A 15,432-nucleotide genomic window follows, 5' to 3' on the forward strand; every position below is an offset into this window, starting at 1 on the left:
CTAAATGCAAAGGTTTCCAAATTGTAATCCAATGACAATTCTGTCTGAAAATGGTTTTATAAAGACATTTTTAAGAGTGAAAAAATAATACATCATGAAAATGCTTGGGTCTCTAAGGGTTAAGCTATTTTATATATCAAAAATGTTAAATCAGGAGATGTTGTAAAATTAATTTAAAGGGATAGTTTACCCAAAAATGAAAATTACTCACCCTTGTGTCATTCCAAACACGTAAGACCTTTGTTCATCTTTAGAATGCAAATTAAGATATTTTTGATGAAATCTGGGAGCTTTCTGACCCTGTACAGACAGCAACGCAACTGACACGTTCAAGGCCCAAAAAGGTATTAAGGACATTGTTAAAATAGTCATGTGACATTGGTAGTTTAACCGTAATTTAATGAAGCTATGAGAATACCATACTATAAATAGAGAAGACTATTTTAACAATGTCCTTACTACCTTTCTGGGTCGTTGAATGTTTTATTTGCATTGCTGTCTTTACATGGTCAGAAAGCTCTTAGATTTCATCAACAATATCTTAGTTTGTGTTCCGAAGATGAACGAAGGTCGTACAGGTTTTACACAACATGAAAGTGAGTAATTAATGACAGAATTTTCATTTTTGGGTGGACTATCCCTTTAAGAATCTGCAATTAAGCATACTTGTGACACTGATCATGTGATGCCTTTGTACAGACTGTAACATTTCACTCAAAATGTTATGCTGACAAAATTGGAATTGGAAGCATTTTCACTAGTTGACTTTTGGACCCCTATTGTTTATTAGTTTAGTGAGATGCTGTTTTACAGTGAGCTCTCTTATTTATGGTATCTTCTCTGTACTTCAAATTGGGAGACTGTGAAGAGCGCTGGAAGTGGCAGCGATCTATCCTTCAAGAGTGAGGAAGAGAACAAAAGCTCTGAAGATGAGAACCCAAATCAATTTGTTCCTCTAAAAAGAGCAAGAAAAGGCTGTACACACAGGCACACTTCAAAAAGAGGACGTGTTACAACACAGCCAAACCCGAAGAAGAAATGCGTGAATGGCTTCATTATGTTCTGCCGAATAAACAGAAAATTATATGTCAGGTGAGTGGAAGTAATTTTTAGTCCACTTTTTTTTTTAAAGGTTTTTAAGGTTTTTGAGGAAAAAAAATCAGGATTTTTCTTCATATAATGGACTTAAATGGTGAACAACAGCTTGAAGGTCCAAATTGCAGTTTCAGTGCAGCTTCAAAGGGCTCTATACAATGCCGGTCAAGGAATATGTGTTTTATCTAGTGAAACAATTGGTCATTTTCTTAAAAAATAAAAATGTATATACTTTTTAAATCACAAATGCTCATCTTGCACTAGCTCTGCGATGCATACGACTTCACACATTACGCAATAGCGTTGAAAAGGTCATGCGCGGTTAGTTTATCTGTGTACTTCGGTTCAAAAAGGTAGGGTAGGGTGAAAAACTCCATCTCATTTTCTCCTCCAACTTCAAAATCGTCTAATATCGTTGTTTTACTTTTTTTTTTTGTAAAAGGCGTTTGACTTTCTTTGCATGTTCACTTTGGAAACACTGGGTCAGTACTTCAGCCTACATAATGCATGACCTCTTCAATGTGATTACATAATGCGTTAAGTTGAGCTAGTGCAAGACAAGCATTTGTGGTTAAAAAGTATATAAATTAAAATAAAAAAAGATTGTTTCGCTAGATAAGACCCTTATTTCTTGGCTGGGATTTTGTAGAGTTCTTTAAAGCTGCAGTTAAACTGCAATTTGGACCTTCAACCTGCTGATCCCCATTAAAGTCCACTATATGGAGAAAAATCCTGGAATGTTTTCCTCAAAAACCTTCTTTTCGACTGAAGAAAGACAGACATGAACATCTTAGATGACATGGTGGTGAGTAAATTATGGAAAGGAACTAATCCTTTAATTCTAAATCCATTTTTTAAACCCATCTAAATATATTTAAACATATCATCCATTAATTCCAGACTGTTGATATTATTTCCAAACAGATCCTATCCTGGCATCCCCTCCACTACGGTCACCAAAGAGTTAGCCAAACTATGGCACATCTTGCCGAAGAGGGAGAGGCGTTTGTACTGGTAGGCTGTGAATTCTCCAAACTTCATTCAGGCTTGTCTGTTGCAATGCAACTTCATTTAAACCCCTCTCCATTTTTAGCTTGAAAGCCTGGAGCTACAGTTGCCAACAGAACCGCAATGTACGCGCTCAAGTACACGAGGCAGAAATGACGGCAGGACGCTCTATGCCTAGTCCCCTGCACATGTTACTGGCCTACAGAGACAAGTATGCAGCTGTCAAATGAAGGTCTTTACACCTAATTATCTACTGCACTGAGAATACATGCTTGAAAGGTCGAAGAAAAACAAGCTGGTGTTTAAACAAGTATAGTTCGATACAGTTTTATTAGGGTTAATCACTGTTGTGATTTAAAACAATTGCATCTCAGGGATATTAAAAGAACTAATTTATTGTGTGTTAAGTATATTTTTATTGCTCTGTTGGTTTTAATCATCACAGAGCATGTTTACATGTATACTGTTTTCAGCATTTTTCATTGTGACTTTCCATTGTTAGATAAAACATTCAGAATTGTATTACTTATTTATGACAAATGGCAGCTGATAAGTATCCATCCAGTATATATATATTTATATATTTATTATAATGTTTATATTAAGCTATTTAATTGCTTTTTATAGCCTTACCCTAATTATTCAGAACCCTTAGAGGAGCTGTAATATGCTTCCCAAAAGAGTTATCAACCTCATGAAAGTTGTTCTGGTTTGTACTGTGCTGTTAATGAACTTTGACTGAGTTCAGTTTGTTTGGGTTTTTAAGCTTATGTGAGACCTGTGCCAGCAGAAAGTTCAAAGGAACTGGAACACTGTCTTGTACATTTGTTTCTACATTACATAATGTAATGTTATTAAACATTTTGGATAGTTTGATTAAGCGTTCAGTCACCAATGGCTCAACTTAATAAATCTTAACATGTTTAAATCCATTCTGCAGATTTTTACCTTTCAAATGAGTGCAGAAAAAGCAAAAAAGTCCAGATTTGTAGTTTTGCTTACAACCCTGCACTACTCCATCTCTCCAGATGTTGTGTTTAAAATGTTGCTGATTTTGTGTAGTTGTGCAACTGCACAAAGGGACTCTTCTCTCAGATGCTGGTTGCTAATGCGAAGCTTCAAAACCTCCGCAAGAAGAGCCACCTTGTCTCTCTTCTCCTGAATCAGAGGACAGAGGAACACATGGTGCTTGTGAGTGTGTTTGTCCTCTATGAGAGCACATAGTTCACACCTTTCTCATTTATTAATTGCTAAACGAGCCTCACCTTCAGCAGATCACTACTCAGTCGCCTAAGCATCCCTTCCAGGTGAGAGAGTTGGTCGGGAAAGTCAATGAATACGTCACTGCTAAAAATAACCATGGAAAGCAATTAATATTCTTGTACTTTCTTAAAAATAAAGGTTCCAAAAGGGTTTTTTTTGTAGTGAGTAACCATTTTGGTTTCCCAAAGATCCTTTCAGTAAACTTCCAGCATTAAAAATTCCTGTTAATTCCTACCCTTCTTTCATGTCATCCAAGATGTTGATGCCAAGAAATTAAGGTTTTTAATGCTCATCTTGCACTAGCTCTGCATTCACGACTTCATGCTTTACAGAATCACGCATGATGTAGGCGAAAGTACCAACGCAGTGTTCACAAAGGGAATGTGCAAACAAAGTTAAACACCCTTTATAAACAAAGCTAAAACAATGAAAAATGTTAAAGTTGGAAGAGAGAATGAGAGGAAGTTTTTCGCCCTACCCTACCTTATTGAACTGGAGTAACTAACCATGCGTGACCTTTCCAACCTGATTACGTAATGCGTGGACGCATATTGCAAAGCTAGTGCAAGATGAGCATTTGTGGTTAAAAAGTATATAACTTTTAATTTTTTTTTGAAAATGACCAATTGTTCTGCCACATAAGTCACTTAGGGCCAGTTTTACTAGTAGTTTGCGCGAGCGCAAACCGTCTTTTGGCATTAAAATGGCATGCACACAGTTATTTTTGTGCCTGACTTTATTGAATATGCATTTATAGGAGTTTCCCTTTCAGACGCCAAATTTATGGGAGGCGAGTATTCAAATTAATTACGCAACGTGTTTTACTAACATCTGCCCTGCATTGAATCTGCATTCAAACTGCAATTTGGATGTGCCGATCTCCATTGAAGTCCACTATATGGAAAAAAAATCCTGGAATGTTTTCCTCGAAAACCTTAATCTCTTTTCAACTGAAGAAAGACATGAACATCTTGAATGACACTGGGTGAATAAATTATGAGGAATTTTTTTATTCTGGAAGTGAACTAATCCTTTAAGAACCATTTTTTTCTTAGTGTGAAGAACTTAATAATCTATTAGACCTTTGTCCATTAAAAGAAACCTTTGTGGAACTGAAAGATTATATGGAAAGTGTCTTCATGGAACCACAAACGCCAGTTAGCAAGCTTTATTTTTAAGAGTGTAGTTTTTGTTAAGCATGTATTATTCAAAGAATGAGCTTAAACATTCATTTACTGTTTTGAAAATGAATCCAAAGTGGCACTGAATTAATAAAAATGTAACAACTTACTCCATATCTTCTCCACTGCAATAGGCGCTGGATTGGTGGATCTTGTAGGTTCCATTGGATGGTGTGTCTGGCCTGCTTGATACAGGACTTGTTTCTGACAAAAGGGTTGCCATCCTTTGTGCTGGAAATATATTGTAATCATTAAGTTATTTATTTTAATAATAGTACTACAACTGTCATTGCATTAAACAAATTACGAAGCTAACTACACTACCAGTCAAAAGTTTTTGAACAGTACGATTTTGTATGTTTTTTAACATCTGCTCACCAAACCTGCATTTATTTGATTCATTGTACAGCAAAAACAGTAAAAAGGTGAAATATTTTTACTATTTAATATAACTGCTTTCTATTTAAATATATTTTAAAATGTAATTTATTCCTGTGATTTCAAAGCTGCATTTTTAACATCATGACTCCAGTCACATGATCCTCCAGAAATCATTCTAATATACTGATTTGCTGCTCAATTTTTTTTTTTTTTAGGTTTCTTTGATGAACAGGAAGTTCAGAAGAACAGCATTTATCTGAAATAGAAATCTTTTGTAACATTATAAATGTCTTTATCAACATTTTTGATCAATTTAAAGCATCCTTGCTAAATAAAAGTATTAATTTCTATAATTACACAGGACCACATGATGTGAACAAACTTTTATTAAACATACTTATCCTTTGATACTTACTCTCATATTCTTGGGCCGCTTGAACTAAACTATTCCAGTCAAGATCACAGGCCACGTTTGGCAGGGGCATGAGTTCAGGATCAGGATGTTGGTCTCTGTCCCATAGGTCAGATTCAGCCTGCTCAGCCATTCCTTCACATTCTATGAAAAGACAACCAGTGAGTGCCAGTGTATACTAGAAACATCCAAAATCTCTTTTGCAATTGATAAAACCATTTGAATATATGAGAACTGCAACAGAGAATTATGTATAATAATATTGATAATAAAAGTTCTGCCTCATAGAAACAATAACCCTTGCCTGTTTGACGTGTTTGCAGGTGGAGATGGATGGGTGTAAGTCGGGGAGACTCTGGGTTTGATCGGTGTGCTTGACTAAATAACAATGGACTTGCGGATGAACCCGACATTTGCAAACTGCTGCAAAGCCCCGCCTCTTTTTGTTGAGGTGACAACTAGAAAGAGGGAGTAAACAAATTGCAACATGGCAACACTGCTCACATACCAACACTCAGCAGAACAATACCTGCTTTTTCTACATTATTGTCCTAGGCTGTCAGGTTGTTTAGGGTCATACTGCTGAATGTGAGTCGAATAAATCACATACTGAATCACCCTGAGCGCTGTCCTCTGTGTCATCCATCACAATGAGTTTTTTCAAGTCCTCCACCACTGTGCTCTTGCGAACGGGCCGCGGGGAACATGCTGCTCGCAGTGATGCAATCACTCGAGGCTGACCAAACACATTCTTTGAGTTCACATCCACCTGACTGAAAAATATATGTTAAACCACCGCAAAAAAAACTAATAACAAAATTTGTTTTTTTGACATGTTACCAAAATGCAACTCAAGTTAAACTGACCAATCAGATTCAAGTATTCCAATGAGATGTGTAGTACACTTGTAGTTCGGTTCGTTTGGTTCATTTGGTCCAGACCAAAAAGGAAAATGACACATTTGGTCCTGGTCTGCTTAGCATTCACACTGGCATTTTTGACAGCGAACCTAAAGACACCGAACCAAAAGCATAACGATACATTCACAACCTGATTGGTCGGGTTGAATGACGTATATTTCGTGACGGAATGCACCGAACATTCCAAACGAAAGGAAAGTTTGGCGCTACGGGTGTATAACATTAAAGTACCCATTCACTGATCGGTCTGCTCATTGTTGTGTGGATATAATTTAGTTTTCACCACCTGCTAACTCAAAGAGCTCATAAAAGGCACTTTACCTACTTTAAATCATGTTGCATAGCCTCGCATCTTGTCATTACTTCCTGACTGAGTTCGACGTCGGTCCACTTGTTTGGTGCGCACCAGGGTTCGAATGGCGTTCACACTTACTCAAATGAATCGCACTCGCACGGAGCAATCGCACCAGAGTTCGTTTTATTCAAACCAAACATAACAAGTATGAACACACCCTTAAAGGGATAGTTCATGCAAAAATGAAAATTCTGTCATTAATTACTCGCCCTCATGTTGAACCAAACCCATAAGACCTTCGTTCATCTTTGGAACACAAACTAAGATATTTTTTATCAAATCCAAGAGCTTTCTGACCCTGCATAGACAGAAATGCAACTGACACGTCCAAGGTCCGGAAAGCTAGTAGGGACAGCTGTTAAAGGGGTCATCGGATGCCCATTTTCCACAAGTTGATGTGATTCTTTAGGGTCGTAATGAAAAGTCTATAATATACTTTGGTTACAAATTCTCAGTGGTTGTATAAAACAACACCCTTTTTACCATGCCAAAATCAGCTCTGCAAAGATCATCCTATTCCGGTAGAGGCTGCTTTAAATGCAAATGAGCTCTGCTCGCCCCGCCTCTCTCTTCTCTTTGTGGAGTGACGAGTCTGTTTACTTCAGCCGCATTTAGCTGCATTTAGCCGCTAAACTTGCTAACTAGTACATTATTAGGAAAGGCTATCACAAAGATTCATCAAAAAAAAAACTTATTCTCACTTCTGCTGTAAGTGAAGCTGGATCACAAATGATTTGCGCGAACATAGACGGATATATGTAGATCGGGAGGCACGTCCCCTTTACAAACAAACGTAATCCACTGCATCTTCAGCAGCTCAGATGTCGGGAGTAAATGACGACCACTATGTTCATTATTACATCCAGCAACACAACACCTCAATCGCTCAATTCTTGTCTAACTTACATCCCTGCTCCGGCATCAAAACAATGGTCGTGGGACTCTTGCAACTGATCTGAGGTAAGATGCTCATGTCAATCAACTATTGTGGGAGCGGCCTCTGTCGGTGTGACGCCATAACCACAGGCATTTGAGAATGGCTCGATTTGAAAAAGGGAATATTATACTTACAGATTAATTAAAAACCACTGCATGGATTTTCATCATTATAGAGTAGATTTGTACATACACTGCCAACACATTAATGTTCAAACAACATGTAAAAGTGAACTTAGCATCCGATGACCCCTTTAAAACACTCCATGTAACATCAGTGGTTCAACCTTTTTGGGCCTTTAACTTTTCAGTTGCATTACTGTCTATGCAGGGTCAGAAAGCTCTTGGATTTCATCAAAAATATCTTAATTTGTGTTCTGAAGATAAACATACACTAGGTATTACGGGTTTGGAACGACATGAGGGTGAGTAATTAATGACAGAATTGTCATTTTTGGGTGAACTATCCTTTTGCAACACTATTATGAAAATAGTACATTAAAATTAATGAGGATAGCCTATACAGATCTACTATCCGCTTACCTTTTTACATGGTTGTACTCTATGTTTTGGGCATCCCCGGTTTCTCTTTGTTGTGTGTACTGTGTCTTCTTTTGTTTTGGGCTGCGGTCAGGTTTAGCTGGGCTGGTTTGAAGTTGACGTGACCAGTCAGGGTCACCCTGAGATGGTTTAATATCAGCGTCAACACTCAAGCTAAATCTCTCATGACTTGCCTTTTCCAGTTTTGGACAAAGTGTAGCAAGCTGGTCTGCTCTAGAATGGCGTTCAGAAAACAAATGCAGTGTGTTAATAGAAAGATGATCCTTTGTAGTAATATCCTCAGTGAATAAAGGCTGGTCATTTCTGGGAGGTTTCCTATTGGGTTCCTGCAGACTGAACAAACCACAGTCCTGGTTCTTGATGAGATGGTCTTCTCTTGGCTGGAGTTGGCTGAAGTGCTCCTTGTCAGGTTGATTAGAGGTCAGTGAAGTTTGAGAAACCACAGCTCTCATCAAAGGAGGCTTCTCCACCACAAAGGTTTTTACCTTTTGTGGTTTAGAAGACAAAGGGCTGGCAGAAATAAAACATAAAGACCATAGACATACACATATTGTAGACACATACAAACAAAGAATTAGGTAAGCAGTCCATACATCGCAAAAGGTCACACACTGCGGGCATAAAGACAGACCCATTTTAAAAACATTAAAGCATTTCATTCCATTTTGAATGTCCTTTTTGTGACGTTGGTCATTTCCAGCAATACAGCAAATCAGACTCCAGTAACAGATGATTAAATTTAAGGTAAGGGAACAACTCTGTGCAACATGGTGGGAATGTCCCACTTTTTACTGACTGTCCCACCCCTCCCCGTGGGATCTCATGGGTGGGAGGAGAAGGAGGGGCACAATAATATTACAAGTACTGAATCCTGGCTGAAAAGCAATTGTGGGCCATCAAGGAAATTCATACTGGTTTAATCTTAAAGAGATAGTTCACCCAAAAGTGAAAATTCTGTCATTAATTACTCACCCTCATGTCGTTCCAAACCTGTAAGACCTTTGTTCATCTTCAGGACACAAATTAAGATATTTTTTATGAAATGTGAGAGCTTTCTGACCCTTCATAGACAGCAAGGGTCCTACCATGGTCAAGGCACATAAACGTAGGGTCAGAAAGCTCTCGGATTTCATCAAAAATATCCTAATTTGTGTTCCAAAGATGAACGAAGGTCTTACGGGTTTGGAACGACATGAGGGTGAGTAATTAATGACAGAATTTACATTTTTGGGTGAACCATCCCTTTAATTGTACTGTTTATTATGCATCTCACCTGGGTTTGAGAACAGCAGTTTTGGAGCAAGGAAGAGGCAACGTGAGAGCAAAGAACTCCTTCAGGTTGTTTGTAGAAGAAGATCCTTTTAAAGACTTTTTGTGGACTGTGCAGCTTCACAGTGTTTTGACCGTGGGATTTTTGGACTGTAGAAGCCCGGCTGTGTCAGCGGGTGCAGCTTACGACTGTTCCTGGGGGACTCAGCAATGTTCTTGGCATCTTTACCATTCAAGCAGAAGTCATTAGCATAGGGTGAAAAAGCACTTGATTCTCTATTTGGCTGGAGAAAATGCGCCTACGAAACAGAAAGAATGATAAATTGTCATGATTAAATGCCCCAAATTAACTGATTCGTTACTTATGTCTCAAATGCAGTTTCCTTTAATTGACAAGAGTCTCAAGCAATGGTAAGCAGTAATAAAGTTATGTCACTCCATGTACATTTTTCAAGGCTTCTTTACCACATCTTCATTTTAACTTTTACTTCATTTCTAAGCACATACAAACTTTTTTTAATATGCAGTATTTAAGAAAAACATGCAATTTCTTGTTGTCTTTTGAAATTCAAGACCTAAAATCTGCCCTGTGGCCAATTCTAATTATTTACACTGTCAATGATAGTGTTGACTGCCTACAAAACAGTGAAACAAATATTAACATCAGCAAAATCCTGGTACGGTGGATACCATCAGTGATTGCTGCAAAAAGATCAGTCCTTGATTTTCCAAACTCAGAACTGGACCCATAATGTATGAACTTGCTGACGTGATGGCGCAGTATGAACTTGCTGACGTGATGGCGTGATTGAGTTGACCAATAAAATTGACTGCAGTACAGGTTTCTGCTTAAGTGGAGTGAATCATAAATGATTCATTTTTTTGAGATGTTTATTTTCAGTCAATCAATTGAACCAATTCACAAATTGCACTGCATGATTCATTTGTGTAGCACTTACAGCTCTAATCTACAGTAGAGTACAGTATTGAGGCCCTATGCTTGTCTGCCACTTTAAATTCTTGAGCTTGTGATAGCAGGATTGATTCTGATTGGATGTTTTTATCGTTCATCAGATGGAAAAAAAACATTCTGAAAGTGATTCCAACAATATCCGTTATATCTTTATAGTCATCATCCATAGTGTGAACAGGACTTTATGATGTGTGCATGCCAAATGCGAAGCGAATATTTGCATGGCGTTAAGGCCCGTTTACACCAAGAATGATAACTATAACTATACAAATAACTATATTAGCGCCCACAACAACTGACAGCATTGTCTGTTGATTCTAAGCACACGCTCATCTGCTGCTTTAAATTCTCAAGCTTATGACAGCAGGATTGATTTTGATTGGCTGTCAATGTTTTCATCGTTCATCAACTGGAAAAAAACATTCTGAAAGTGATTCCAACGATATTGTTTCTCTCAGCCTTTATCATTATAGTTGTGGTGTGGACTCTGCTATTCTTTATTATTAAATAATTATTAAAGCCCCAAGAAGCTGTGGTTTACAATGAATTAACAGCTAAGGGACGTTGTTAGGCACAAAACAAACTTTATACCTCAACTGTTATAAATTCACTGTAAATCACGGCTTCACGGGGCTTATTACTCTTATAAAACGGTTATTTCATATATGTAGTAAGGTTTCACAAAATAAAACAGAGCAAATAAAGTGTAAGTTTGCGCAACAATGCATCATGTGAATTTGGCTTGCGCAACAACGCATCTTGTGAATTTTCCGCTCGAGTTGTGTGTGCACGCAAAGTGAATATCTGCATTAAGTTAAGGCCCGTTCACACCAAGAATGACAACTAAAAAGATAACTATATTAGCGTCCACACCAGCCAACAATTTTGTCTGTTTATTCTAAGCACACGCTCATCTGGCGCTTTAAATTTTTAAGCTCATGTCAGCAGGATTGAGTCTTTTGTGCCTTTATCATTATAGTTGTGGTGCAGACTCTGCTATTCTTTAAAATTTAAAAAGATTTTAGAACTATATCTTTACTGTTATCTTTATAGTTATCGTTCTTGGTGTGAATGGGTCTTTATTCGCTTTAGTTTACTCGTGAGATGTTTTTCAGGTTACTCGCACGAATAAAAACATAAAAACAATTAAAAAATAAATAAATAAATTCATTGATTGGCTTGCACTACAACCAATCATGCAAATTTTCTGTTCGAGTTGAAATTTTTGAACTTGCATGGAAGACGCAACATATATTGCATTTTCGTGGCTATGGAGAGCTAATATTACATGAATTTTAACACACCAACAGCATGTAAAATATGCATATTATACACGTTAAATATGTGTTGTTCACTCGTGAAAAATCAGTGTGTAAATTAGGGCTGCCCTCTAATTCTGACTAACCGTTAGTCGACAAGAAGAGGCTTGGTCGACCAAAATTTTATTAGTCACTTAGTCGCAGAAAAACAAATCTACAGGAAGTGGCGAAATCACGCAAAACATGTATATTGGCGCATCACCACTGCGGAGATGATGAGTCAGCGTCGCCGACTTCAACTCTTAAGCCGAAAACAAAGAAAGTGCTACTTTATCAGTAAATTAGTAAAAAGTTAATGCAGTCTCCTTGCTGTTTTTCCCTGACATATTCATAATTATATCTTCCGGTACGCTGTGGCAAGCTTTTTTTTTGCATGTGCTTGAGCACTTATTAGGCTATGAAGGCAATTAAAGGCTCATTATTATGATTTATATAGTTTATTAATAAACGTGCAACTAATAGTCAACTAATGCTTAAAATGAACTACTAGTCGACCAAAAAAATCTTTAGTCGAGGACAGCCCTAGTGTAAATAAGTGCAAATACATGTATAATACGTGCATTTTACGTGTTGTTGATGTGTTAAAATTCACTTGTTTTTGAACCATTTGGCCTTCCATACATTTGAATCGCCCGGCATGAATTAGTGTCTATTTCACGTCTTTGACTGACTTTGTGTGTAGTCTATTTGTGCAAATAATTAAATTTGCTCTTGGTGTGAACACACAATTAGACTCCTATCTCTTTATATCTCTTTAAATAGATATTATGAGAAAAGAATGGAGTATACAACTAAATAACATTAAAAAATATATATAAAATAAGAATTCAATCTCACTCTTGGCAAGCTGTTGTAAGACACCCTCCGCTGGTCCTGCAAACCCTCCCTCTGGCCTCTTCGTTCGCTGCCAAGCAATGAGCGAGTGGCTGTTACCATATGCCATTCTCCTTCTGAAATGTATGATGAAATTGCAGTTGCAAAATACAATTAGTGAAATAGAACACAGGCTAAATGTTGTTACTAATAAAAGCATGCAGAACCTGCTACCAGACCTGTATTGTCTTTGGTTCTAGAGGGGTTTAGTCTTGTGAACTCCACTTGCTCACTTGAAGGCCAGTCTAAGCTTTCTTGAATGGGTGAACTACAGTGTGAACGATTATAGAATCTAAAAAAGATGGTCATTTTCACCAGGTTGAAGTGTAAGGATTATCAAATATTGTAAAAGATTATATCTCACCTTACAGGGCTTGTACGCCTGAACTCAGAACTGAAGTGTAGAGCTGGTGTCTGTGGAGGAGTTGTAGCGTAATCCCAGTCCCAGAACAATGCAGCCATCTTTCCCAGATTCCAAGTTTTCCTTAATATCCTTACAAGTGAAACCAAGGAATATGCAGCAGCCAAAATGACAACATAATAAACCCTGACAGGTTTAAGTCATCTAAAATGCGTTTGTGGATTGGAAGGACCAAATGATGGTACAGACTGCTCCAATTCAACTGAGCTAGCGGAGAAAGCAGGGGAAGAGCTGTGTGGGCTCTTCAGCAGCTGAATGGAACAGAGGATGGGATTGTGTTGTCTGGTCTGTTGACTGTTGTTAACACTGTGCTTGTTTGCTCCAGGCAACATGATGCTGTTATGTGCACTGCAATAAACTGAGAATAAAAGATTAACATGCAGTATGTGGTTTTTAGCATATTAGCTAAATCCTAAATTAGCTATTCCTTTTGGACAAACTTTGATTGCAGGAAAAGGACAACATAGAAAATACTATCCTAGCATCTTGTGTTATAGGCTCTGAAATTCATAATAACTGAAAAAAAGCAAATCAACAGTCTTGACTTTGTACTGATAATTGTAAGTTTTGATGAAACAGTTGTTTTTTTTCCCAACAAAAAGTATATTCTCATATAACTTCATAAAATAACGGCTGAACCACTGAGGTCACATTGACTATTTTTGTCAATGCTTGGATCTTGAACGTGGTAGGACCCTTGCTGTTTATGGAGGGTCAGAGAGCTCTCAAATTTCATCATAAATATCTTAATTTGGTCGGCGCTGATAGGTTAGTGCACTGACATATACAGCGCAGCTGTGCAGATGGCAACCCAAGTTCGATTCCTGTCTTGGTTAGCTGGTTAGCTTGTTTACTGTACACCCAGCTTTTAGACATTGGTCTGTTTTTTGTTATAAGTCAAAAATGACAAGGAGGCAGCTTCCCGAATACAGGAGAGAGTTAGATTGTTTCCCCTCCCCTCCGGTGTGGGCGTGGCCTAAATGTGCTCTGTCTATATGTCTATGACGAATCACGCAGGTACTGGGTTACACCGCAGCGGTTCCAACCTAAACCAGTCTGAAATAGTCCGAATATAAAAACTTGTTATAGGTGTACAGTAGTGATTGAAGATAAGCCAAATACACGGTTTGGAAAATGGATCCACGATGTACTCGGTTTTTATATACATTTTGTAAATTTTGAACACAAAAAAAGTTACAGACTGCAGCTTTAAGAAAGACAAACTAGTAGTCCTGGCACTCAGTATGATGGGTATATATCAGTAAGTTTTTAGTGATGATGGAATGGGAGGAACAAATCTTCTTGAAACTGAATAATTCCTTACTGCAGGGGTGCCCAACCATGTTCCCGAAGATCGACTTTCCTGCAGAGTTTAGTTTCAACCCTAATCAAACACACCTATCTGTAATTATCAAGTGCTCCTTGAGATCCTAATTAGCTGGTTCAGGTGTGTTTGGAGCCAGGGTTGGAGCTGAACTTTGCAGGAAAGTCGATCTCCAGGACCAGGATTGAGCACCCCTGCCTTAGTGGAATCAGTGTTTCTTAATAAATAGAAGATTCAGACAGAAAGATTCAGTGACTCTACTCATAAAGATACTCTATTGTTGCCATCTACTGGTGTATCACTGTAACCTGCAGAAAGAGTCACTGAAAATCCATACCACTAACAGTCTTGACAATCTGTCTGGAATGAGCAAAACATGCTTCTAATCCAATTTAAACTGCATTTTGGAAGTTCAAACTCGGGGCACCATATCAGTCTATTGTATGGAGAAAAATGCTGAAATGTTTTCCTCAAAAAACATCATTTCTTTACGACTGAAGAAAGAAAGACATGAACATCTTGGATGACAAAGGGAGTGAGTACAGTATATGTGAATCTTTGTTTTGAAAGTTGACTTCTCCTTTAAGTGAACAGGAAAATAAATCAAACTTGTGTTAATGTCATGCATTAGGTTTTAAAGTGACTTAAAGGAGTTCACTTCCAGAACAAAAATTTATAGATCATTTACTCACCCCCTTGTCATCCAAGATGTTCACTATGTTCAGAAATTATGTTTCTTGAGGAAAACATTTCAGGAATGTTCTCCATATAGTGGACTTCAACTTTCAAAATGCAGTTTAAATGCAGCTTCAAATAGCTCTAAACGATCCCAGCTGAGGAAGAAGGGTCTTATATAGCGAAACAATTTGTCATTTTCAAAATAAACTGACAGTTTATATACTTTTCAAACTCAATGCTCGTTTTGTCTCGCCTCTGCGATGCGTAGTCTGTGTAATCCAGCTCAATATAGTTAGGGTATGTTGCAAAACTCCCATCTCGTTTTCTTCTTCAACGTCAAAATCGTCCTACATCGCTCTTTTACCTTTTTTTTTTTTTTGGTAAAGAGCGTTTGATCTTCACTCATTCACTCTGTAAACACTTGGTCGGTACTTCTGCAGCGATGTAGGATGATTTTGAAGTT

General features: G+C 37.7%; 2 protein-coding genes across 5 annotated transcripts; one reads left to right on the forward strand and one right to left on the reverse strand.

Moving 5' to 3' along the window:
• Positions 1-799: 799 nt before the first annotated feature.
• On the forward strand, positions 800-2,333 carry LOC127152153 (meiosis initiator protein-like). Its single transcript, XM_051092656.1, has 3 exons — positions 800-1,092; positions 2,020-2,109; positions 2,189-2,333. The coding sequence occupies exons 1-3, from the start codon at positions 800-802 to the stop codon at positions 2,331-2,333; spliced, it is 528 nt and encodes a 175-aa protein (XP_050948613.1).
• LOC127153030 (signal-induced proliferation-associated 1-like protein 3) lies at positions 1,764-15,217 on the reverse strand. Of its 4 annotated transcripts, none has more exons than XM_051093959.1 (12): positions 15,193-15,217; positions 12,916-13,325; positions 12,726-12,838; positions 12,511-12,623; positions 9,386-9,680; positions 8,095-8,622; positions 5,951-6,113; positions 5,645-5,798; positions 5,344-5,484; positions 4,658-4,778; positions 3,369-3,450; positions 1,764-3,261 (listed from the first exon to the last, which is right to left on the reverse strand). In XM_051093959.1, exons 6-12 carry the CDS (start codon positions 8,562-8,564, stop codon positions 3,115-3,117), a joined length of 1,278 nt encoding a protein of 425 aa, XP_050949916.1. In that variant the 5' UTR covers positions 8,565-8,622; positions 9,386-9,680; positions 12,511-12,623; positions 12,726-12,838; positions 12,916-13,325; positions 15,193-15,217; the 3' UTR covers positions 1,764-3,114. The 4 variants fall into 4 exon arrangements, with proteins under 4 accessions (XP_050949916.1, XP_050949915.1, XP_050949914.1 ...); XM_051093958.1 differs by having other exon boundaries at positions 12,911-13,325; XM_051093957.1 differs by lacking the exons at positions 9,386-9,680; positions 12,511-12,623; positions 12,726-12,838; positions 12,916-13,325; positions 15,193-15,217 and having other exon boundaries at positions 8,095-9,017.
• Positions 15,218-15,432: the final 215 nt, after the last annotated feature.

The sequence above is a fragment of the Labeo rohita genome, chromosome 21 (assembly GCF_022985175.1).
Source record: "Labeo rohita strain BAU-BD-2019 chromosome 21, IGBB_LRoh.1.0, whole genome shotgun sequence".
Lineage (NCBI taxonomy): Eukaryota > Metazoa > Chordata > Actinopteri > Cypriniformes > Cyprinidae > Labeo > Labeo rohita.